At 36.4% G+C, this 26,196-nt stretch overlaps 1 protein-coding gene across 1 annotated transcript in view; it reads left to right on the top strand.

Moving 5' to 3' along the window:
* The window catches only part of LOC150098284 (uncharacterized), a 163,416-nt gene extending 137,932 nt beyond the window's left edge, over nt 1-25,484 (top strand). Inside the window, exons 3-5 of the mRNA XM_090406320.1 lie at nt 4,833-4,926; nt 15,172-15,256; nt 19,119-25,484. Coding sequence (XP_090262446.1) covers nt 4,833-4,926; nt 15,172-15,256; nt 19,119-20,373 — 1,434 coding nt within the window. The 3' untranslated portion in view covers nt 20,374-25,484. The remainder of the gene's footprint in view (nt 1-4,832; nt 4,927-15,171; nt 15,257-19,118) is intronic.
* Nucleotides 25,485-26,196: the final 712 nt, after the last annotated feature.

The following is a 26,196-nucleotide window of genomic DNA, read 5'->3' as shown; positions in this document are numbered from 1 at the left end:
ACTGCAGGATTAAAACAAGACATGAAATAAAACGAGAGCTTCAATTATGAAGTCCTCGTTAGAATTCGGTTCAGTGTAAATGTGCAAATGTTATTCAAGTCTTTAAAACATCATCGGAAACTGTTCCGTGTTAATTTTAAAAATGACAGTCAACAGTTAAAAATAGCCTATAAAAATATTTAGATGGAAATAAAACTCGTAAGCAAATTTCAACTCGACTTTGTTAAGGCTAAATCCTGATATTTTATCCAAAGCAATTACGATGTGTTATAAAGAAACCAGTTCAGGGTAATTTTAACATTATGCAAAACGATAGAATCACAGAAAGGAAACTAAGGAATCTTTTACGATACATAAGAAATCAAAAAAAAAAAATGAATCAAATACCACTTGCTATACTACATACACTGTGTACCCGTTAAGTAATGAGACAACAATTATCATATCAAAATAAAGAACTATATTTGGAATTTTCAATTACACAGATTCAAAATAATCTCCTTCCAACTCTACACAACCTGAACTTCAGTGTGTCGCTCACACCGTGTTAGTTGTCCTCAATGCCGCTGAAGCACTACCCTTTCAAGGCACACTTCATCTTTGAAAAAAGTCTGCGGGAGCCACATCTGGCGAATGGATGGGGATGTTCGATCACACAGATCGATTTCGAAGCCAGAGACGTCTTCACAGACAGCGCATTACGCTGGCACGTTATCGTGCAGCAGAAACCAATGGTTATGTAACAGTTCTTTCTTGATACGTCGCATGCGGGCGTACTGGCGTTGCATTACTCCTAAATAATGCTGACTGTTCCCTGTGGTGCCCTCAGGAATAAATTCGCGGTGGATAATACCAGCAGCGTCGAAAAATACAATGACCATTGCCTTGACACGTGATTTTTCTAAACATGACTTACTTTGCCCAGGAAGACGTTCCGCACCATTCGATGCTCTGGCGTTTCGTTTCCGAATCAAACTGAAAACACCAAGTATCATCACCGGTGAAACTTCTTTGCAAAACATCACGATCTTAATCAACTGCGTGGATAAAATTTTGACAACATGCAACCCGGTGTTCTCTCTGTTCGCGTGTCAGTGTCATTGTCCAATTCAGGAACTTCATTGCGGAAAATATTAAAAAGCAACTTTACCAGGATTTACTATTATTTATGTTGGGTATGTCTGTACGAGAATAAACGAATTGCTTCATGATTTGGCATAAACCATTACAGTATTTTGGGATGTTCATCGCTTGGACCGTTGCAGTTTGTAATTCCGAACATCTAAGATGAAAGCATAGGTAACAATGGAGAATATCCCCACACGTGGATTTTTTGTAATACTTGGCGCTTAATTAAAGTACAATATTATTTTCAAATTTTGAACCAAGAACTTCGTTGTTTCCTTGCAGGTGCAGGAATATCTTCTTAATGTCTTTAAATTGGTTGTCCCACCAAAACTTTGGTGGAATTTTTGTGGGATTGTTACGCAGTGTGAAGAGAAATTAATTTTTAAAACTACTGCTTTGGAGGATAAGGAAAGCAAATTACTCTGCAATCCTCCAGGTTTTCAATCTGAATGGCTTCTTGAACCAGAAATACTGGGCATGTAGTGAAAGAAATTCCAAACATAGTAAGAAGCTTCACTTTGAAGGTTAGAGATTCTAACCCCTTCCCCTAAGAGATTATCTGAGATTCTATCTCCCATAAATTCTGAGTTTCATTTTGTCAGTGTTGGCTGTTAATTGACTGACTCCATAAAAGCATCTCAGAAAAGTGAAAACAGAATCATTATCCCTCAATACTTACTACTTCCTGAACATATGCTGCCCCCCCCCGCCCCATAATTGAAGGTTATGGAATAAGAATTGTCAGCTTTTCATGAAAAAGACATGAAAATCAGTACAAACAGCAAGAAGCTAACTGGAGTTAAGTGCTTCAATATTTTGAAGCAGTTAACTCCAGTTTTGATGTCCTTCACTATTACCAGGTATTTCCCCACGTCATAACGCGTGACGGAAAATATCCTGTTTATACCTACAATCCCTTTAAAAACTCGAAACCCTTAATTTTATCGCTTTCGACTGGCGTAGGGAATATGAACTATTTCTTTAGTTGTGCTCTAAGTATTAAATATTAGAGAAAAAAACGCTTTCAACCACACGGCTGAAAGAAGATCCTGCCATGGCGAAGTCTACAACACCAGCTAATGCTCTCAAGCCCCTTTTAAATTATATGTCCTTGGTTTCGTTAGGATAAAAAATAAATTAATTAAATAAATTCCATAGCGTAGATACTGCACTGCCAACAAAAACCCTGAGAAATACTTGGAAATTCCCGAAAGATTTTGCAGAAATAAATAAATAAAAATACAAAGCGATGGTCATGATAAGTTCCACGCTATTTAAGCAATCATATTAATGAACGGGCATAGAATTTACCTCTATTCTTTTTATATTTTAATTCCGATTTCTTGTTGTTATGTTTCGTTTTATTTATTTTTTATTTTTTTTTTAGCTTCTTTCATTATTTCTCTCTTTTTTCTTCCTGTTTTCTGAACTACTTCAACCAAATTTTGCATTTTTGATTCGTGACAAAAAATAAATGATTGAGATCGTTGATATTGAAGATTTTCATTCACTGAACATGAAAATGTTCAGTGAATGCAACTACGACAAGCGCACACAGCAAAGACTTCTCACTTTAGTTTGTCTGGGCATCGCAAGCAGAACATACGAACTGCAAGTATCGAAGCTTAATCGATGCGGTGGTAGCGAGTATAAAATACACAGGAACGAATAATATCCGTGTTTACGATGTGTGGAGTGGCTTAAGGGACATGTATATAAATTTGAAAATATTTGCGTTTGAACTTCTCTCAGTTTTTGTTTCGACGTATTTCTGCGAGTAAATATTTTCGAACATGAACTATATTAAAAAAACAATCAAGAAACCATCTAAAAATGGTCTCAATGTATTTAAAGATGAAAATTGGGTCATGCTCGCCTGATGCTGAAGAACTCTCAGCAACAAAAGTCACATTAATTCGTATGTAATGTTGTTACGTTTTTTTCAGCATTAATAAATAGTATTTCAAAAGTACGTAGTTTTAATAAAATACCTTCCCACTCTTCCATTTCTTAAAAATCTTACCCACTCCCTTCTTCCTACCAGATTGAGCTGAGATGCGGATATTTTATTTTATTTTATTTTGTGAATTACATCAAAAATTACTGTACTCAAAATAAGTTGCAGACGCCCACCTAGAGCATTTGTATTTGGAGATATATTTACTACAAACAATTCTACAAGAGCTTCTGCGACACATGGATCGCTGTCAGCTATGAATTTTCACGGAAGAGCTTTATTATTTTATAGGGTACAGTACACACCATGTTCTGAAAACTAATCATTGGCAAACCCCTTATTTCACAAACCTGGATCCTGAATAAAGCGTTAGACTAATTCGTTTAAGACTACTTTACTGGATCGTCTTTCCACTAAGTGTTAATGAAGAAAAACGGTTATTTTGTGTCATTCCTCCATCTAAATGGCACTTCATTTAATGATATGTTGGTTTTGCTCTCAACCAAGTTTAACTTTTAGGAAAGAAACTCTATGAGGGACAGATTGGGTCTCTGTGCTGCGTGTGATTACTGCTGTACTCCTATTCTAAGCGTATCGCTATAGCCTTTGCACTAAGACAGGATATTATCACATTCATATGCAAGAAGGTCGTTGTTCCTCAGTGTTTTGCCGTTTCATTTAAAACCGCCTCAGCGTAGGTCCACATGTCAGTTTGTTTATTTGGATATTTTTTACTAAAAAAAAAAACTTGCCTGCCTGCGAAAGAATTCTAATTCTAGTCAGCGACTAGAATGTGAAAATGCTCTCTACAGTTAAATATGAGATTTATTTTTACAGCTATCTATCAGTGCACCATTATAGACACCAAACAATCAAGCCTGAAAATTTTCATCTTTACTTATCTTATTTTTATCCTCATTTCAATCATAAAGTTCATTATTATTATTATTATTACGGTAAAATTTCGGTGATCTTTAAGTAAACATTACTTATGGTATCATCATATTATAGGATATTTAGACTACAGATCAATAGCACTTCCTATAGAGCTTCAAACAAGTACTTGCAAAGCCATTTGGGTAGGTTCGAGAACAAAGTTTTGTCAGAACATATGAGTGGAAGAATAGAGGAAGAATAGGCTTCAAATTTTGTACACCTTAATTATCTGAACATTGAAATATACATTTCGGTTTATATACAAATAAAGTTGATGTATTTATGCTGTCAAACTTAGTGAGTATCGGCATCGCCATATTAATTTGAATATATTCGTTAATTAATAATAACATTCTGTGGTACTTACAGCTCCACAACATGCCCGGAATGGCTTTCTTAACCGTAAATTTAGAATAAGGCGATTAATCATGTTCAAAAATATATACTTTTGCGCGTGTTCTCCTGTATACAATTTATATGGACGCATGAAAAAACCCGAATGTCAGGTAGGAAAAACCGTTCCTTTATTTGACAATCCTGAAAAATGATTTTGTACGTCTCAGACGGGATTCGAACCCAGATCTTTCCAACCAAATGGTAAAGTTTAGACGAAACCGACTAACCTATGAGTGTGTGTGTGTGTGTGTGTGTGTGTGTGTGTGTGTGTGTGTGTGTGTGTGTGTGTGTGTGTGTGTGTGTGTGTGTGTGTGTGTGTGTGTGTGTGTGTGTGTGTGTGTCATTTCATTTATTTGTTACTTGGTAAAGCATCCCTTTTCGCGTAATATAAGACAATTTTCCTGTCTTTTTCCAGATTCTTCGAAACCATGTAATGGTTCGAGTAGGTGGAGGATGGGATACACTCGAACACTACTTGGACAAACACGATCCCTGCCGATGTAAATCTGGTGAGTATTGATTTTCATTTTCAAACAGTAGCATGCCTGATTGTGCTACGTAGTTATCCCAAGCAAAGATAAAGTAACTTTTATCTGCGATCGAGTATTCAAAGATTAAATCAATGTAACCGGCACCTTTGCTGACTTAGACTGTATGCGAAACAAACTGTCTGTTAGTATCCTCTCTCTTAAGCTTACACGGTGATCCAAATGCATTTTTGAAAATTATGGAGACAACTACCGTGTTTGAATAAAAACTTTAGTTTAATATAACTAAAATCTACATTCGACGTTTCGACCTTTATGTCAAGGTCATCTTCTGGAGCATACAACTATACACAGAAAAAAAGCTACGCTACAATCAAACTGGTTTGTTACAGACACTGACCAACCGCTACAACAATTGTTGGCCTGACCTCTGGTGAAAAAAAAATAAAAATAAAAAAATAATATATATACATCAACGCTAGAGTCCTATTATTGGTGTTATCTGTTGGTTGTAGAAATACATTGGGCACAACAACAAGTGTCTATCTATATACATATATTAACATCATGTACATTCCAGCCAGTTGGTATGGAATGGTTTCTAATACTAGCTGAAGATTGGCTAGAGTCCTGACTTATGCTGGATCTTATATATTAGGTAGGCTGAATGTGTGCCATCCAGATCCTTGGAATTTTCATGCCATCTTTGTTTGATATTTGGGTGGTTTATCAGGATTTCGCAGGTTTCCTTAAATTTCCTTTCGTACCAGGTTTTTGTGCGGTGTAAAGAGCGGGTGCTTTTCCAGTTGATTTGGTGTAAGGTGTTAAGTGCATGGTCTGAGAGGCCTGCTTCACCATAATGGTTATATTTAATGTGTCTAATGTGTTCTTTCTTGCGTATAGGGACTGTCCGTCCTGTTTCACCAATGTACGGTAAGTTACAGGTGCAGCGGATGCAATAGACTCCAGGATGTGCTAATGGGAGGAGAGGATCCTTAGAGGAGTTGAATATGGTTTTAAGTTTAGTGGGTGGTTTAAAGGTGGCATTGAGGTTATAATGTTGTAGGATTCTGTTGATTTTTTCCCGATAACCCTTTAATGTATGGGATGGCTATGGTTTTACTGTAATCTAGATTCGTTTTTGTTGTTGTTTTATGAAGTATTTTATTAATAGTATTTTTGTTATAGCCATTATTTATGAATGTGTCGCTGATGATTTTTAGTTCTTGTTTCAGGGCTTGCTGGTTAGAGCAAATTGTCGTAGCTCTGTTTTTAAGGGTGTTAATGACTCCATATTTTTGTGATGGGTGGTGGTATGAATTAGCATGTATGCATTGGCCGGTGTGTGTCGGTTTTCGGTAGACCGTGAAGGATAGACTGCCTGAAGGAAGACGTGTGACTAGTGGATCTAGGAACGGGAATTTTGGTTTTCGATTTCAATGGTAAATAAATTGTATGCGTTCGTGTTGTTTGTTCAGGTGGCTAAGGAATGTGTTTATCGTATGTCGCCCGTGCGGCCAGATCGCGAACACGTCGTCAACGTATCTAAGCCAGACTGTCTGTCTTAGCGTGGCGGAATCAAGAGTCCTTTGCTCGAAGTTTCCATGTAGAAGTTAGCGATTGGGGGGGGTAGTGGTGAGCCCATTGCTGTACCTTCTTTTTGTAGGTAAAATTATTTGTTTTGCACACGAAGTAACCGGACTGTAGTACTTGGGCAAAGAGGGCCGTAATGTCGGGCGGAAATTTGTTATGTAATAGGAGAATTGTATCATTGATGGGGACATTAGTGAAAAGGGCACGTCGTCTTTGTTGAGTGTTATGTTTTTAATTTTGCTTATAAAGTGTTGTGTGTTTTTTATGTAGGAGGGGGAATGACCTACCAACTCCTTGAGTGTTGCCGCTAATTTCTTAGCTAAGTGGTAAGTAATTGGGACTGTCTATTCCTTCCACGATTGGTCGGAGGGGCACATTTTGTTTGTGTATTTTCGGAACCCCATATATTCTGGGGGGGGAGCGTAGTGGGGTTTGAGTTTTTTAACCGTGTCTGGTGGCCAAGAAGTGACTGACTTGAGTAGTTTCTCTGTTTTATCCTTTATCCTTTTTGTTGGGTTATAATTTACCATTTTATATATGTTGTTATCGGCTACTAGTTGATTCATTTGAAGTACGTATGTTGACCTGTCAAGGACAACAGTGGCATTGCCTTTATCCGCTTTCGTTATTTTTATGTTTTGTTTGGCTTTTAATGACTTAATTGCTGCTAATTCTGTTTTTGTGAGATTGTTCTGTATGGTTTTCTTAGTGTTCAGGACATTACTAGTTTCTAGTCGTATTTTATCTGCTATATTGTTAGGTAGGGACCTGATGCCTCTTTCAATGTGGTAGATAACTTACCGTACAGTGGTGAAACAGGACGGACAATCCCTATACGCATGAAAGAACACATTAAATATAACCATTATGGTGAAGCAGACCTTTCAGACCACGCACTCACCACCTTACACCAAATCAACTGGAAAAGCACCCGCTCTTTACACCGCACAAAAACCTGGTACGAAAGGAAATTTAAGGAAACCTGCGAAATCCTGATAAACCACCCAAATATCAAACAAAGATGGCATGAAAATTCCAAGGATCTGGATGGCACACATTCAGCCTACCTAATATATAAGATCCAGCATAAGTCAGGACCCTAGCCAATCTTCTTCAGCTAGTATTAGACACCATTCCATACCAACTGGCTGGAATGTACATGATGTTAATATATGTATATAGATAGACACTTGTTGTTGTGCCCAATGTATTTCTACAACCAACAGATAACACCAATAATAGGACTCTAGCGTTGATGTATATATTTTATTTTTATTTTTTTTTCACCAGAGGTCAGGCCAACAATTATTGTAGCGGTTGGTCAGTGTCTGTAACAAACCAGTTTGATTGTAGTGTAGCTTTTTTTCTGTGTATAGTTGTATGCTCCAGAAAATGACCTTGACATAAAGGTCGAAACGTCGAATGTAGATTTTAGTTATATTAAACTAAAGTTTTTATTCAAACACGGTAGTTATCTCCATAATTTTCAAAAATGTCAGTTAGTATGTTACGAGATTTTATGTAATAAAAATTTTACAAAATTTTATAGAATAAGTAGTTTTCGTTGCGAAAATAAAAAAGTATAATATTTAAAATACTTTTATGAAAAAGTTACGTAACTAGTTATGCTTTTCATATTTTTATAATATTAACACTATTACAGAAGAGAAAAATAAGCAAATAGATGAAATGGAATGTATAAAATTTGCTCCACTGCATGTTTTTATTTTTTTTTTCATCTGCAGATGAGTAGCCTACCTCATTCATAGTATGGTGCCAGTGTTTTTCCACTCGGAAACTTGGGTTTTTCATCTCGCAAACCAGTAAGCCGATCAAAAGAACACACAGTTTTTGATATAACACACTGGCCTCATTTGTCCTTAGTTGCTTCGGCGGTAATTCCAGGCACCATAATGTTTAACTCCCTTCTGCCTTCCTCACTAGCAAAACCGTAACACGCTAACTGATTTTAAAATAATCAGCAACGAGAGGAAGTAAGACTGTGGGAGCGACAAAGAGTGAAATCTTGGGGATGCAATATTCGAAGAACGAGTTGTTCAGAATGAGAAACGAAATCTGGAATATGTAAGTGATATTAAACATTAAAAGAAATGAAAGAGTACAAAAAATAGGAAGGAAAGTAGAGAAAAAAAGATGATGAATGACTCGAGTATAGCGATAAATGAAGATTCCATTATTAGAGATGTATTCAATGAGCGAAGTCACAAGGGTTTCTTTTTCCAAGAGAGGAGAGAGAGAGAGAGAGAGCGATTGTTGCTAGAAGAAAGTGCAATCAATGATATGAGGTGAGAGATCATAAAAGTGGAAAGGATGACACTGAATGGAAAGAGTAGTACTGCGAGAGATGGTGAGAGAAGTTGAATGCAAGAAACCAGGGAAATGAGAAGGTGTAGAGATGAACTCAGAGACACTGCATTAGAATGCTGAAAGTTGGGATGAAATGCAGAACGAAGGGGAGAGGATGGCTTACTGGTGATCAAGCAAGCGATGTATGAAGAGTTAAGTAATCTTCCTTATTAGGTTATCATGATCACCTCTTCTGTAGTTCCACTTGTAATTCTTCTTAACTAAAAATTTCACGCTTCGCAACCTCCCAAGTCAAGATGTTCGCAAGATCTTTCTCCTCAATCTGAGGCAATGTGACCGCCTTGGTTTGGGACAGATCTTCTGATGCTGTGACCAGATCCAACAAGTAATTATCTCTTAATAAGTAAAGAAATTCCATTTCCTTTCGACCATGTGATCTTGCTTCTTGTATCCGTAGTTAAAGTCCCCCATCATAATTATTCGGCTTGCACTCATGGTGCTAATTTGCTGATGCATGTCTTCCGTATATCTCCCCGGTTTATAGCAGCAGCTGCAAACTTCGTCCTATTGGCTTGTCTCCCACACCAGATTGTCTCAAAACAACTGCCATCCACCGGCCTATCTTCCTGATCTCCTATTTTTTTACTATAATTCATCTGTTCTTGTCAGGTATCGGTACTATCTTTTCCCTCCCTGAAAATACTACATCCCTCGCATTACAGTATATTCCTATAACTACACCATCTGCTTCCAGCCAAGGCTCCCTTATTCCTATAACTTTTGGAGGGGATATACTAACAATGCCAAAACCTCCTAACTCTTATTCCTGATATGTCTAGCAGTGGTATATATAAACTGTAGAATCCCCTTGTGACCCTTATTTCTTTTTACACCTTATATTGACAACTCCTTTCGATGATGTATCTTGAGACACTAGGTTCCATATTTTTTTCGCCATTCTCACACTCCTCCACTCGTGGCCTGCACACACACACTCACAAACTCATCTTCATCCACCCAAGCGTTTTCTAGACATCTAACTCCGAATACAGTTAAGTGCAGTCTATCAGCATTAGATAAGTCCTTCCATCCATCTAATTCAGTCCATATATATACCAACTCCACACACCATTCCTTTTTCCACAACATGCACAAAATTATTTATTTTTAATCATTCCCCTTCTCCTCAATTTGCCTCTGTCATAGTGTGATAGCACGCTACAATCCTCATTTTTCTCGCCCTTCTCTTTTACTTTTCCAATAACTCTTTCACATCTACTATCATACAATATCACCTTTCAAGTCATTCGTGCAGTTATTTTTAGTCTAGTTAATGGATTTCTCAGAATTTTATACCATACATTTACCGAAGACCGATCGAAAACTAATTTTAAATATATCTGAGGATTTTTATCAGCCATTAGTGATCATTACGAGTATTATTTACACCATGTGCAGTTGATGGTTTTTTTATCGATGAATAAACCGTAGTAGCACATTTCAGAGTGGCGAGTTCCAAACTACAAAGGCTCACCTGATGTTCTTAATCTGCCTCTTAAAATTGTCATATTTCTTGCAAAATAAAGGGATATAAATCTTCTTTTCTTAGCATTCTACAAACAGTAGTTTTAGAAACTTCCTGAAAGAAGTTTCAATTCTTTCAGGACTAAGTTGCATATACAAAGTACGTTATTTTGCACTTACTGATTAGTCAGGTTAGAATACAACACTAAATGATTCAGTTTCCGGAGATGCAGATCTCCTTTAAGAAAAATCTGTTGACACAGGAACAATGTAGTGGGAAAATCGCTGTCTCAATAGCAACTCTCTCGTTGCTTTTACAAAAACTGCAAATGGATTAAATATCATCTCACTCCTTGTTTGAAAACTTAGCTTGTCTCTTATCAGTTTCCACAAGCACAGTTTAATCCATCCGCATAATAATACAGAACGGAACAGTTTTCGACCACGATGCCTGCATTCAGAGTTGCTAGTGGCCGAATCGTGAAAGGGCATCTAACCACCTGGCCCGAAGCAACCATATGTCAACTTTTTTTTTTTTTGCTTAAAATCATTCAAAGACTTAATTCCTGTGATTTGGCAGCTTCCTCTGGGAGCGTCCTAAACTTAATTGGGTATCTGATGAAAACACGTGCTGTTAGAAGTCTACTGAGAGATCGGTGATTTTTTGTTGATTTATTGAGTGTTTTCTTAGAATTATTTCTATATTTTTAGTATATTTAGTGTATTTATTGTACTATAGCATCTAATAACATAATTGTAGAAATATTATTAGTTTTTATACTCCTAAGAACGGTGCCGAAAACTCGACACAGCAGGACAGTGACTAAAGCACAAGTTAAAGTTGTTACTGCTTAGGTGAACCTTTGTCCCGATGAGCAGAAGCATAGTTGCACTGATGATAATATATCCGAGGATAATCTGACATTAGAAGTATCCCGATTAAAAGAAATTATTAGAAAATCGATCAGGAAATAAAAAAAGTGGAAAAACGTTTAAGGAAATTAAGACAAGATAAGAAAAAGAATCAGAACAAGAAGAGGCAGGAACGCACCGAACTTGGTAATCAGAATAATAATAACAATAAGGTAAGTTAATTAAAATCAAGAAAAAAGAGGTGATATGATATGGTGATTCAATCATAAAATTTGCGCTTGCCGAGGGAGTCACTACTTCTAGTTTCCTGGGTGCGAAAATTAAAGATATGACAAACGTAATCAAAAAACAGAAAAGAGAAAAAAAATAGGTGGAGTTTCTTGTAGGAACTAATAATTTAAGTAACGACAAATATAGTATGAGAGAGAATATGATAGGTATGTTGGAGGAAGCAAAAAAGAAATGTGAGAGAGTAAAAATTTTAGGTTTGCTACCCAGCTACTGCAGTACCAAGTTAAGGAGGAGGACAATGAGAGCAAATGATTCTTTGTGCAGGCTGCGTAGAAGAAATGGATGCGAGTTTTTACATGTGTGGATTGTGCTTGATGGCAGAAAAGACTTGAATTCATTTGGCATCAAGAGCCTGGAAATATTACTTATTGGGATGAGACCTAATGCAGACAGTCAGGGAAACTAGATCATGAACGAAGCAATGTGTGAAAGTTCATCTTTGGTCGAAGCCATTGATAAAGATATGAATGGCTTCGAACATGGTTATGCATCTGGCGAAGGGGCGGAAATATACTGTTTGTATTCGTACCTTCGGAGTGCACATCTAATTATATGAATAGGCTATGTGGTAATTTGTTATCCCTATACGTAAATGCCAGGAGCATCAGAAACAAAGGAGTTAAGTTCGTTGCTTTATTGAATACGATGTGCCTGACGATTGTTGGCATCAGTGAAACCTGGTAATGAGAATCAGATATGGTAACTAGGATCGAGTGTAAGGGATACACTAGTTTTAGAAATCATTCTCCTATCTCTTCTGTCATCAGATGACTAAAGTCCAGTTAGTGTAGAAAAGCAAGAAAACAATGATGATGATAACAATGTGCCATGTAGCGGTGAGTTCGATGCTTTCTGGTGTGAAGTGGAGGCTAACAGAATGGCTTTGAACATGATCACAATGGCTTCGAACACAGACCTGGTGACTCAGTTGCAGGATAGGAAGAAACGCATCGCCAATTTAGCCTTCCGGGTACTAAACGAGTAATCATTATGAGTGACTTTTATTATCCAAACATTGATTGGGTAGAAGAGAAATCGCATAATAAGAATGAAGAGGAATTTATTGAATTGTTGCGAGACAACTTTCTCAAGCAGCATGTGAAAGAAGGAACGTTAGGTCAAAGTGTGTCAGAAGGGGGTTTCTGTTAAGAATATGACTATTTTACCACTACTTGATGAGAGTGATCATGCTGTGCTTTCTTGGGAAGTATCTAATTATATTGATGTTCCCATTAGAACATATTAAATGCTGAACTACAAAGTAGTAAATTATGATCAGGTTAGGAGAATACAATGAGAGCTATTCGCAATTGTGAGCTAACACTACCGTTCAGATAAAAATGTGTCTTGTCACTCCACAAGATTTTCCACGGCCATTATCCACCTCCATTCGAGCTAAGAACAACAGGGCAAACTTCAGTCGAGTTTCCTCATCATCATGAAGCAAAGTTTGAGTATGGGGGATCTTGTAGGGGAAAAACCTTAGCTTTTGATGCAGATTTTTCCACACAGTTGAATATGGTATGTAGAGTTGCCTTGATATTGCCCGAGCACTGCTAGACCCTTATGCATTATTCATTCCGTGTTCCACGACGACAGTTGTAACTGCGTCGACTTGTTGAGGAATAATCCGTTTGCGCCCTCGTTCTAGCTTCACTACAAAAAATTCGCTATTTTCAAATCGTAAAATCATTTTTCTAAGATCTGTTATTGTCATTGGACCTTTTCTCCTATCCTTCAAACGCCGGAAATCTCGAAGCGCGACCGAGCGTTACCGAGTTGTTGATAGTAAAGCCTGACTAGCGACACAGGTTCCGATAAGGTAAGATTCACAGCACTTCAGTCTTATCAGAATGACGCAAATCCATTTCGGTCTTCCTTATATCCACCAACTCGTCAGTAGAAATAGTGAGATTACGAAAATATCACGCAATTCTAGCGTCAATTGTCCGGTGGTGACAGAATTTTGTACTTTTTTTTCTTTTTTTTTTTTCTTTTTTTTTTTTGTAAATTAAAAACCCATGTTTCAGAGTGTCCTTACACCAAGTATGGTTGAATTTCGTTGAATACATTTTTTAGCTACAGGGATCTGAACACTTCTTCTCCTGTGTGTGTGTGTGTGTGTGTGTGTGTGTGTGTGTGTGTGTGTGTGTGTGTGTGTGTGTGTGTGTGTGTGTGTGTGTGTGTGTGTGTGTGTGTGTGTGTGTGTGTGTGTGTGTGTGTGTGTGCGCGCGTTATTTTTTACGGCATCTCCATAGAGTCCGGAGACTCATCGCGGGAGACCCAAATCAACCATCATACATTCAAATCCTATATATCTCCATGAATGTATTCACCATCAGGGAACTCACAACTAATTCTGTAATCCATTCCAATCACTCACCACTCTCCATGCAAGAAATCTGGTCCATACTCTTACACAACTTCTACGGATGGCCCCTAGTTCTCTGACTGTCATATATTAGCGGGGTTATGCTACAAGAAATTGAAGAAGCAAGGGGTCTTGGTGTATTGATGGATAAGAATTTAAAGTTCAAAGGTCAGATACAACGGATAATTGGTATGTTGAAGCGAACCTTGGCATGTAAGGATAAAGAAGTAACTTTGCCTCTTTATAAGGCTTTGATAAGACCACACTTGGATTACTGTGCACAGATTTGGTCTCCCGGGTTCCAAGGGGATAAAGAAGCTGTGGAAAGGGTGCAAAGAAGAGTTACAAGGATTATGGGATTTAGATTATGAGGACAGATTGCGAATATGTGGATTACAGACTCTGATTAACAGGAGAGAGAGAGGGGTGATATGATAGAGGTCTATAAACTTTTGAATGGATGTTATAGCATTTCAACTGATGAATTTTTTCGTTATATGGAAGGCGGGGAGAGAACACTGGGCATCCATGGAAGTTAAGGTTGTTCTCAGTGAAAAAAGGGTTAAGAGCTAGGTTTTTCTCCCAGAGAGCAGTGAGTGAGTGGAATAATTTGCCCTTACGGGTAGTGAGTGCATCCAGTGTGAATGAATTCAAGGGTAGGTATGATAGCTGGGTTGGGTAATTTACAGCCTCCCTCGATGAGTTCTTGACTCTCTGGAGGTCTTAGATAATAATAATAATAATATTGAAAAATTTCACTTGCATCAATTTTATAAAACCCATGTAATAACTTAAAAGTTTCTATAATGTCCCCTCTTTTCCAACTATCAACTAAACTTTGTAACCCACAAACCTTCACCTTATCCTCGTAGGGAGTATTCCACAGACCTGTCACCATCTTGATCACTCGTCTCTGAATTCTCTCGACAACCTCCTGGTACTCAAGAAACTCAGGTGACCAATCTGTGCGCAGTTAAGATGTGACCGAATCATTGCGTTATAAAGAGGAATAATAACTTCCTTATCTTAACTTCTTAGCATGTTTCTCAACATTCAAATAATTCGTTCAGCTATTTTACTTTTGCAACATTCCTCTACAGTATATACACTCCGTAGTTTAAAATATCTAATCCTTTAAAACTATACATTAAAAAATGTCTAGTTACAACATATCGTTTTTATAAAATAACTCTGGTATTGCTTCAAGAAAGTCTTGCTGTACATGAATTTCATTCTGAAGTCTCCTGTGTTGAGATAATAATAATAAAAGAATATTGTTTTTGTAGTGGGACATCGACCTTCCACTTCAGCCAAGTTGTCTGTGGTGTCTACCAAAAGAGGAACTCTACAAATGCAAGTGACATATAACAGGTAAGTAATTGTTAGGTAAGTATTTGTTCCACTTATAAGTTATAAGTGGAACAAATACTATTTTCCCCTTATATCTGCTTTACATTATACTCATACCCCCCTCTCTAATGAATATCTTAATCTAAGAAGGATTACGTTTTCTTTTCTAAGCTCTCTAGTCAATTAAATGTATTTTTATTGAATGTATAAATTTTAAAGAATCTTCATTATTATTATTTATTTCATTTCATTTCTGTTTACTTGTATTTTTTTAAAATAATGGCGGGTTTTCTTCATAAACCACTCAAAATAGCATAAACATCATAATATTATACAATTCCCTAATACTGAAAGTGTTGGAAATTGATAATTGAAATTCTACTTGAAGAAGATTTTTTTAATATGTTGATTCCGTACATACCCGCGCAGTGTAGGGGTGCAGATGAGGAAATTTGATTTTTTTTCTTTTGGAGAGTGCAGGTTGTAGTAGTTTGGGAATGCTTCTTAAGGAAGGCTGTTCCAGAGGATAAAGGTGGACGGAATAAAAGAGGATGAATAGAAACAGGTTCGGTGTGTTTGCAGTTGCACAGTAAAGGGATGCTAGACAGCTGCACTCTTGTATTAACAGAGGGCAACAGAAAGTGGAGGAATGATGGTTGCCAATTTACTGTAGCAGTGATCATGGAAGTACCCGTACAATTTACGCAGTACTGAAACACTGTGCCTGTGAGATAGCGGTTGAAGTCTTGTCTGTAAGAGATGGATCATCTATTTGCCTAATTGCACTCCTCTGGATGCCATCAAGGATTTTAAGAGACATTTTAGGTGCATCACCCCCAAATATGTGAGCAGTGTTCTAAACATGGGTGGATTTGGGATTTATATATAGTTGAGAGTTAGTTGTCTGTCTGAAAAGCTAAGATTTGTTTTCTTTTTTAATTTATAAACTAGTTCAGACCAAATTAAATCATTATTAATTTATAAACTAGTTCAGACCAAATTAAATCATTATTAACTTAAGATGTTTCCATTAATCCACTTGAAAATCACTATTTACTTTTGCTAGGTCGTCTTAATAGTTGCGTTTATATTAGTCATTTAAACATGGGTTCGATATTAGAATGTTCCATAATTACAGCAAGTAACTGTGACAATGCTATTTACATATTTAAACAAATACTGATATACATTTTGTGTACACATGTTTTATAATATCAACGTGGCTGCTGTCATTGACGAATATAAATGACGATTGATATTCGTCAATGGCCTGGAATTATTTCAGGCCAGCGTTTGTTCACTGGCAATTGGGAGAAAGTGGCTTATTTTTGTCGTCGACTGCTGAATGTCTAATATGACATTGAGCAGTCGACGATGAAGAAAGTATCATTCTAAAGGCCAAGCACGTTACACATCCAATAAAGAGTTCTATTCCCAACATATCCAGCGAATTCAGCATATTGAAACCAATGACATGAGTGGGAGAATGAAATTTTGCTGTTGGTTTGTGGAACATTCTGTTGCATCAGTACATTTTGTACATTGCGAGGCACACTTCAGAGATGAATTTAACACTACCAGAAACACCCATTGATAGACTTATAATAATATACACAGAACAGTAGAAAGTAACTTTCGACACTGATTGTCTGTAAAAGAATGTCATAACGTTGGTGACCAGCTCATTGCACTATCCACCCTCCCGCAACGTCTAAGAGGTGATATTTACATCGATATCTGGTAAATGGACTGTCAATCTTCTTAAAGAAAGAAATAAAAATGTTTTACTAGAATAATGAGCCACTCTGAATGTGCAATTCCCTCACCGATGAATTGGTCGGGGAATTAAACATTCAGATGCAAAATTTTTCACTGCATTCAATGGATTTCCGTCTGCTTGAGTTCCATGTATGGAGTACATAAACGTTATTTTACGCAAGGTCGACATTATATCGAACTAATTCAATGAATTTCTGATGCTGGAAGATGCTTTTATGACGCCATAGCTCTTCGTGAAGTTATACTTTCACAATCCAACTACTCAGGATGCATTCAAAATGAAGGCAATCATTCTGAATATTTATTGAACTAATCATTTCAACAGGTAATTCTGTTTTTTATTAGTCAGTCAAGTACATTTCAAATATTTATAGGCCCATATTCACATGATAGATCTAACTATGATTAGCCTGATCAGTAAATATCGTGAGGTATTGACAAAAGTCGCACCGCATCCTGTATACATGTTTAATAATAATATTAACAAATAATAATAACAAATGCCAATAAAGTAATCATTAATAGTATAGAAGGAAGGAACACTTCCTTCTACACTAAATTGCATGCATTATCACTTGAATAATTGAGAGTTCAATTATTCAAGTGATATATATTCAAACAAATTTTGAATATACAGGGTGTTCGGGATAAATTTGACATATTTATAATTAATTATAGTTTTCCGTAAGTTACATGTATTAACACACACTTCTCTTCATTTAAAAGTTTGGACCCTTCTTCATTCACATACAAGATGTCAGAAAGGATGGATAGCTGGAACCCACCTGAATCATGGAAGAGAATAACTTGTATCATGATGATTCGTGCCCGCCATCAAAATAAGGATATTACGACTGCTGCCCAATGCTCCCTGAATACAGTAAAAACAATCAGGCATGAACTAGAGACTTGCAATGGTAACTACGAGGATGTAGCAAGAAGAAAGATCCCTAGCAGACGATCTGATTGCGTTCGTACAGCAGAATTCCTCGCAAATCTGCAGGAACAGGTGTTGAAGAACCCTGGCATTGGAATTCGGGCTTTGTTCGTGGAGTTGCTAACTGTAGTCAAGCCCTGGATAACAAGGGTAGCCAATGGTAGGCCGTATGTATGGCAGCAGGATTCGGCCCCTTGCCACACCTCTGGGAAAAGTCAAAAATGGTTGTCTGAAAATTTCTACGACTTCACCAGTCCAAATGTTTGGCCTCCAAACTCCCCAGACCTTAACCCCATGGATTATTTTGTATGGGGCGCAGTTGAAAAAGACACCAATCGCACTTCCAGTAATACAAAAGCCCAGTTAATGGATAAAATTAAAACAGTTTTTGCGGCCCTTCCCAGGGAGACTGTAGCATCAGCTTGTTCGAGGTTCCGAAGCAGAATTGAAGCTGTGATCGATGCTAATGGTGGTTATTTTGAGTAAATCTTGTTGATAGTATTGTAATTAACTCTGCCTGTAATGTTTTTTTGTCAATTCATTAAATTTAATAGATACAAAGAAGATTTTCTTTTTCCTTACGAAACTGTCAAATTTATCCCGAACACCCTGTATATCAAAAGCGCATATATATATATATATATATATATATGAAATGACTTCATGAAAGCGCAGTTTCTCCACCGGTATAAGTAATGAGGATTGAGCAAAAAGAAGAAAAAAAATGAAAAGAAAAAATGAAAAAAAGATTTGGTAAGAAAAATGAATAGTAGTTAATATTCACTCACCATTCGCACTATAACTTATAAGCTAATATCGTGAAATTGCATGCACTTTCATTTCGTTTTCTATAATGCAAGTGTATGATTGTTTTAAAAGATGAATTAGTAATGCTTCTAGGTATGGAGGATTATCTAAGGATTTTATCCTTAGATACGCTTACATGTTATAACATCACAGAACAGGCTGCTACTAGCTACTGCTGCTCATTGTTAGGTTAAGTCAGATCCATAAAAATGGAAAAATACCTGTTGATACAATTTGCATATCAAATACCCTTCTATAGTTTAATTCACTGTAGAATGCAGACATGATTTTTAGTCATTTGTATTAATGCATTATTTCTTGAGTCTTAGCCTTGACTGATAATTAATTTCTATTTTATAGACCACAATCAACAGATACTCCAGCTTCGTCTCGATCGTCCAGTATTCCTACATCACCTCCGTCAAGACGGCGTTCCTTGGACTATGGACGAATGAACTCAGATGGACAAGACACTAGGGGACCCTCAAGGTGTTCTGTAATTAGTGACGATTCTTTGGTAGATGGAAACTTGACTAGACGACCATCCCAGTCACCTACAAAAACTGGTCACCCTAGCTCTGCAGATAGTTCTTCAGAAATGTCTGAAGGTGAAATAAGGACTGGGTCTAGAACTGGTCGTCAAAGAAGGCCTTCTCCGCGTAAAGTAATGAGGATAGGGGAAGATTCCGAAGAAAGTGATTATATGATATCACCTCCACCTTTACATTCTATAGACAGTGAGATAACTGGAGAAGAATTTACTTCACTTGAAAGCTTTGTTCATGGTGATGATCAGCAGAATATCTCATTGTGTCTTGAAGTGAACAAGGAAGGTGAAAAGAGGCGCGATTCAGGTGATCTGCAAAAGGATATCAGGAGATATCGACATGAAGGAGTTATGTCACCACCAACTCGTAGTAGAATTCCATTCTCCAGGTTGCTAGCTGATCTGAATAGGCTTGACCGAATTAAGACGACAAGAAGTACGGAAGACTTGTCCAATTCCAAACTGTCCTCCAGTAAATCGGAAGCTTATCTTTCAAACTACAGTCCTCGCTTCAGTCTGCCTAATCCTTCAGCTGGGAGAAGCGGACAACGATCGGCTAGAGCCGGAATGCGTCGAAGTCGAACTTGCGAAACTAATGATAAACGATTTTCAATTTACACAAGCGATTCGGAAAACTGTAAACCATTTACAGAAGAAAGCAAGAGCAAATCAGGAGGAAGAAGTCACACTTGGTCAGGTCCTCCTAAATCTTCAGGGATATCTGCAAATGTAAATGACCTCTTGAAGATACATTCTAGTGAAAGATCCCCTTCGAGGACTCTTAATATCGCTTCCCAAAAAAATAGGCAGCCTTTGTCGCCAGTGATAAGCGATCCATTGCCAGAAGAAGATTGGAATGTACCATATGCGGATACGCTAACTCGTCGTTGTTCACTAAACAATGAGTCAAATAATCAGAAGTCTTCGGGAGGAGATAGATCATGGCCTACTTCGCCAGGAGCTTTTTCCGATACTACTTCCAGTCCTTTAAAATACCGACTCAGGAAAGATTTTTATTGTGGCTCTCCATCTAAAATACCTATCCCAACTAGACAGTGGAAAGACTAAAATAGAATTAACAGAGGAATCACGGAGCTTCTTTTAGCACAATATGGTTTATGTAGTGGAAAAAAAAAACTTCTAAACTTAAATGTAAATATATTTAGAAAAATAATGGTTACAGCTGTCAGATGCCTCCTCGACAAAATCAAATCCTTATAGTTATAAAGTTAACTTCCCTGATATTCATCATTGATATCTGTGATCTGCTTGCAGCCAAATACACCAGGGGGAAAAAAAGGGGATTGTATGAAAAAACTGCATCCCTCATAGGACTTGAAGAGTATGTTACTCAGGTGATAAAATTGAATGTTAGCATTCCAAGTTCTCCTTTCTAACTTAAGAACGCAATTACGTTGCTTAATTACGTTATAAAAGTGGAGAAAGTGTTGAAAAAAATCTTTAAATTAGAAATTTTTTAGGTTGTGAGACAATTTAATTTTCAAATTTCGTAAAGCTAGTCACCTGAATTATTAATGGCTAAATTTGAACTAGCCATATCTGACGCATGTTCTGTATTTAATTTTACTTTTCTTCCTCAAAGCAAATTCTTTAAAGTTTTTATAGCAGATCATCAGTGTTTGGTTCTAGCTTCAGTTCATATAATGATATATTTAAAGTACGGTTAATGTACTTCGAGTTAAATGTAAAGGTCAATATACTTGTTCGAGACTGTATTTTGTGCTACGTTAATTTAAGTCGTGTCTTCAACTGTCTTTTTACTCCTTAAGAATGTTTCATAATTAGAATTCACACTTCCTAAAAAGTTTATTTTTTTATTTCCTTATACAGGAAAAATATATTTTATAACGCGCTTGAATGTATGAATAAGACATTTTAAACGAATATCTTTGATTTACAGTTATACAGCCCAAGGTACTTAATGTGATATCTGGAACTGGTATCGAAACACAACAGATTCATTTGTGGTTCAATTTGCAAGTCATGTCTGAATACAGTCAAACATTGAGAGCCTCCGTGTAGTCCATGCTCGTGAGGGTTGTACATAACGAAGTAATAACAGCAACATGAATTCTTTTAAAGCAAAGCTGCTAGAATGATTGAGCGAAAATTACTATGACAGTTAAAGAAGATTAATACAATTAATTGCATTGATGAAAAATAAATTAGTAACGATGAACATTATTCACAAGAAACTTCAAAATTACCACTTCCTAGAATTGCACAGTAATTTCTGTTAATATTACAAGAATAAAAAAAAATAGCTTCACGGGCTTTTATGTAATATTTTAATTTTTTATAAGACTGTGTATGTTGTCAATAGCATTTTCCGTATGGAAATTCTAAATGATTTAGCAAAGTAGTTTTTTGCACTTCTCCCTATTTGTGCACTTTTTTCTGTAGCCTAAACATTTCCGTAGTGAAATGTGAAACAGGAAATGAATTTCCGCGGAGAATCCGAACCCCTTCCAAATAATAAGCAGTAAAAGCAATATGTAAATAACTTCTGAATTTGGATTTATGGAACGGCACGTAGATTTATAAGTGTAGATTAGAACAATAATGCATGTAGTAGTAGTAGTAACCCTTGATTAATAAATAAAATAAAAAAAGAAACGGAAATGCAGTATTCGTTTTTGAAAGAATTAAAGTAAAAAAAATCCGTTTGATCCCTTGATTGGCCTTCCTATGGATACTCCTCCCTGAGTTTCGAAGCTTCATTTTTTTCCCCTGGAGAGCTCCTTCTTCCTGTTCTTCCATGTAGTCCATTAGGCATTCAAATGATGCGCAACTGCACTGTAACATATTTGGTTTGTTACCCTTTTTTTTTTTATTTGAATGTTCTTTCTTTGTTAGTTACACCTTGCATAGTTTCGTCACCTTTTCCACTGTAATCAATCACTCGAAGTTTTTATTTATTTGAAATAACTTTTTTTTCTTTCTAAACGTAGAAAAAAAGACTAACGCTATTAGCATTAGTTTCTTTAGCTTCTCAGAGTAGCCGTCTCAGACCCTCTACAGCTCAATCGGTTTCGATGATACGAAGGTGTGCTGAAAAGTTGTGTTAACCACATAGGAATTGAAGTAGAACCTCGATCGACGTGTTTATCAGAACTTTTACCCCCCCCCCCCCCAACTCTCCATACACTTTGGTCCGAAAGACCTTGGTTCGTATCTCGCGTCGAGAGGGAAGAGCTTTAACAGGACCTTTTCAACTGAAAGTGAGGTAGCCGGTCTCATAAGGAGGCGGTAGATTTTTATTCCACAAAAACTGTCCTATTAGAGAATTAATTTTTCAAATAAGCCAACACTATGACAGTCCATTGAGCCTAACAAGCAATGGGAAAAAAGTCCTCTCGAGTTTCTTCCATTAAATATTCAAACGCGAAATAAAATTCCTTATTTTGTATTTGTTCTTTTGTTTTTCAAGCAATTCCACATGAAGTTAACATTGACATTGTAAATTGGGTACAAGGTCCATTTTCTAAACGAAGGCCCTGGATAATCTGCTTCCGGCTAATTCTGAGTCTACTGTATAAAAAGGGTACTGTTAAGTTTGTTGTAACACTTGTCAAATTAAGAGCAACAAAACTCGTGAATATTGGAGTTCTATCTAGTATAAATAGTTGATTTTTTTTAGAATTGAAAATTAATGTTAATAAACAGAAAAAACAAGAATATGCTAATACAGTATAGTATATAACAGCACCTGAAACTCGGATATTTACTATGATAATATCTACCCACATAAGCTCACGCGTTTCGCGGCATTCATGTCACAATTTCATCAACCAAGCAAACAAGAGGTAATACAGAGGTAATACTTCTTACTATAGAAGAGTCAGTAGACCTACAGTAATTTATCATAGCGGGTAGTTTGCTATAGTGAATTTTCTTTACACAACCTGCTCTCACTAGAGCAAACTTGCAGGGTCCAGAAATAGTTTGATATAGTACATATGGACTGTGGTTGGTACTTTTCAGTAGCTTGTTATAGTGAGCGAATTTGATATAGATGTTTTTCTATAGTGAGAGTCGACTGTAAGAGTACTGTGTCTGTCAGACTTTCGTCAGGATTTTTTAGTAGTTTGTTATAGTGATCGAAATTGCAATAACGGTGTTTGCTATAATAAGAGTCGACTGCATATCAATTACCTGTTAATAAACAGAAAAAACAAGAATATGCTAATACAATATAGTATAGAACAGCACTTGAAACTCGCATATTTACTGTGATAATGTTCTTATTACCTGTTCTGGGGACGTTTATGGGTGTATCCCAGGTAAACACGTCGACTTGTATCTTGATATTGTACTGTATGTGAATAGCCATTTAAAACATACTTGAGTTTTAAATGGTTGTAAAATATTCTCGTAGCATCTTTCCTAGGTTCAAAATACTATTTTGATTCTGTCTGCTAGGTTCCCCGATCTCTTAGACACACACACACACACACACACACACACGCACACACACATTTATTTGCCTTTTTCCTGCCAAGTATTTATGCCACAATTTCTTCAACCAAGCAAACAAGGGGTAATACAGACGATTCTTACTATAGAAGATTTGAATAATTTGAAATTCGAGTATTCAATTCTGAAAGGAAAATTATAAGCAATAATATATAAAAGACTTGCATCAGGAATAAAGAAGACTTCTTACTGAAAGTAATTCATGAATATGAAAAGATCTCCATTAAATAGTGTAGAACATATCAAAAATAAGTCTGCTTTCGCCTTGTACATTCTAGCAAGATAATTATTCGAAAATATGTTTTTCTTCTCTATAGATATATCACCAAGACTAGAAGGAATAGAAATCTGGCCACATCACGTAATGACATCGGTATCAACTGAACTAAGTAATATGCGTGCATTCGTATGACAGAAAATGGAGGGAAAAAATAGCAATCTCGCCTGAATATCAAGTACGGCATCTTAATGCAGGATTTCACACCACAATGTTTCTTAGACAGATGAAAAACACTTCCCGCTTTTGTTCCGCAGCTATATAATTTCACTTCTTGCTTTTGCCATTGAGGTGTTAGTAATCATAGCACGTTCTTGAAGATCATTTTTCGCAGTATTAGTAATCAAAAAGAAATCAATTCAGCATAACTGATCAAAAATAAATAAATCTTAACGATTTTAAATCAATCTTAAAGTTTTGGGAAAGGAAACTGACTTTATTTATGATTCCCCTAAGGTGAATTTTTTCCCTTAAGTGCTAGTAGGGTATCACGAAAATCATTGTGAAAAGTGTTAGTCCTAGTTTTAAAGGGTGAAATGAGAAGAAACTCTGTGTGTGTGTGTGTGTGTGTGTGTGTGTGTGTGTGTTTAAGGGAAAAGAAGAGGGGATTATGATGGCTGTGCATGCCTAGATAACATGAAAAATAAAAATATAAAATATAAAGGGGGGGGGCGAATTAGAGTGAGAGAGAGACTGCACAACGGCAACATATGCCAATAGTTGAGATAGATAAGCAAAAAAAAAATCTCTCAAAAAGTAGTATTTTGAGAAAGACACGATGATGTTTCTATTGCGTTTATAGATGATTATTACATAAAAGTTGTTATTTAATCGGGCAAGATGGAATATTGACATTTGCTTTGTGTAAACGAAAAGAAATATGTGATACAAATAGCGATAGTGATAATATGAAAAACATCACTGTGGCTTAATACTAAAAACTTCATAACGTTATTTGGTTAAAAAAAATTAATAAACTAACGAAAAGAAAAAAAAAAAGTTCGTTGTTATCGTCTTCTCGGTAAAGATGCATTTTTACCACACTGTTGTAGTACAGAGTTTTGATGCGTTTGTATTCTAGTTGGATGTGGAATGTCCATTGAAAACTGAAATTCAAAGGTAAACAATTCGCCTTTTACACGTGCTATCCAAATCTGTCCATCAATGATCCGCCTTAATGGTATTCGCACTGGTCTATCCAGCATTTTGCACTTGCTCTTGTAATGCCGACTGTCGGCAGACACCTAGTCAAAAAATTGCGTATATTTTCGGGTAATTTGCATAATTACGATATTTTTAATGTTACTGTTAATGAATTATCTAGTGTATAAATATGTTGTACGTACTTGTCCCTTGGCTTACTGTAACATCTCATTGCACATACTGAAATAAAGAAAAAAATATGTTTTGTTTAGTTTCTTGTAAGTACTGAATCACATTCATTCAACAAGAAAATAAAGAATAGTCGGAATTAAAATGGATGTTTCCATTCTTTACAAAGAAAAGAAGCAAATAACTAATATGCTAAAATAATATATATACACTCGGGTCTCTTTTTATGGGGATTTGAAGTTATGCGATGCACGCCCACAGATTTCGACAATTCTGCGCATGTCAACAGAAGGAGAATCCATTCCGACAATAGGGTAATCCAGAGTTTCTCAAACGACTTCTTCCTACGACGGAAACACTTCACAAATCCTGAAATTTTCATGTAACACCTTGGTTATTTTGTAATGTATTCATTAATAATTAATTGTTAATTTAGCTGATTTTTTATTAATAATTAAATTTGGCCCAATGAAGAAAGAAAGCACCAAAGAAATTGCTTTTCTTTGGAAATGAAAATTGCAATTTTAGATCGCTTAGCAAAATTTAGGCGAATCTACTATAAGAGCAATTAAAAAGAATGAAGTCGCAATAAGAAAATCTGTCATTTCTGGCACAAAAATAAGTGCCAAATTATCATCGTACTCAAGAGATGCTTTATTAAAAAACATGGAACGAGTGCTCGTAATTTGGATTGAAGAATTGACTCAAAGAAGAATTCCTATAAGTGGTTATTTAATTAAACGAAAAGCTCTTCGGTTTTATGAACAGATGAAGCAGTTGGAGCC

Source organism: Typopeltis vanoorti, chromosome 16 (assembly GCF_054136105.1).
Source record: "Typopeltis vanoorti isolate ZY-2024b chromosome 16, IOZ_Tvanoo_1.0, whole genome shotgun sequence".
NCBI classification, from domain to species: domain Eukaryota; kingdom Metazoa; phylum Arthropoda; class Arachnida; order Uropygi; family Thelyphonidae; genus Typopeltis; species Typopeltis vanoorti.
The sequence above is the reverse complement of the archived record's forward strand: the minus strand, read 5'-3'. Positions and strand labels throughout refer to the sequence as shown.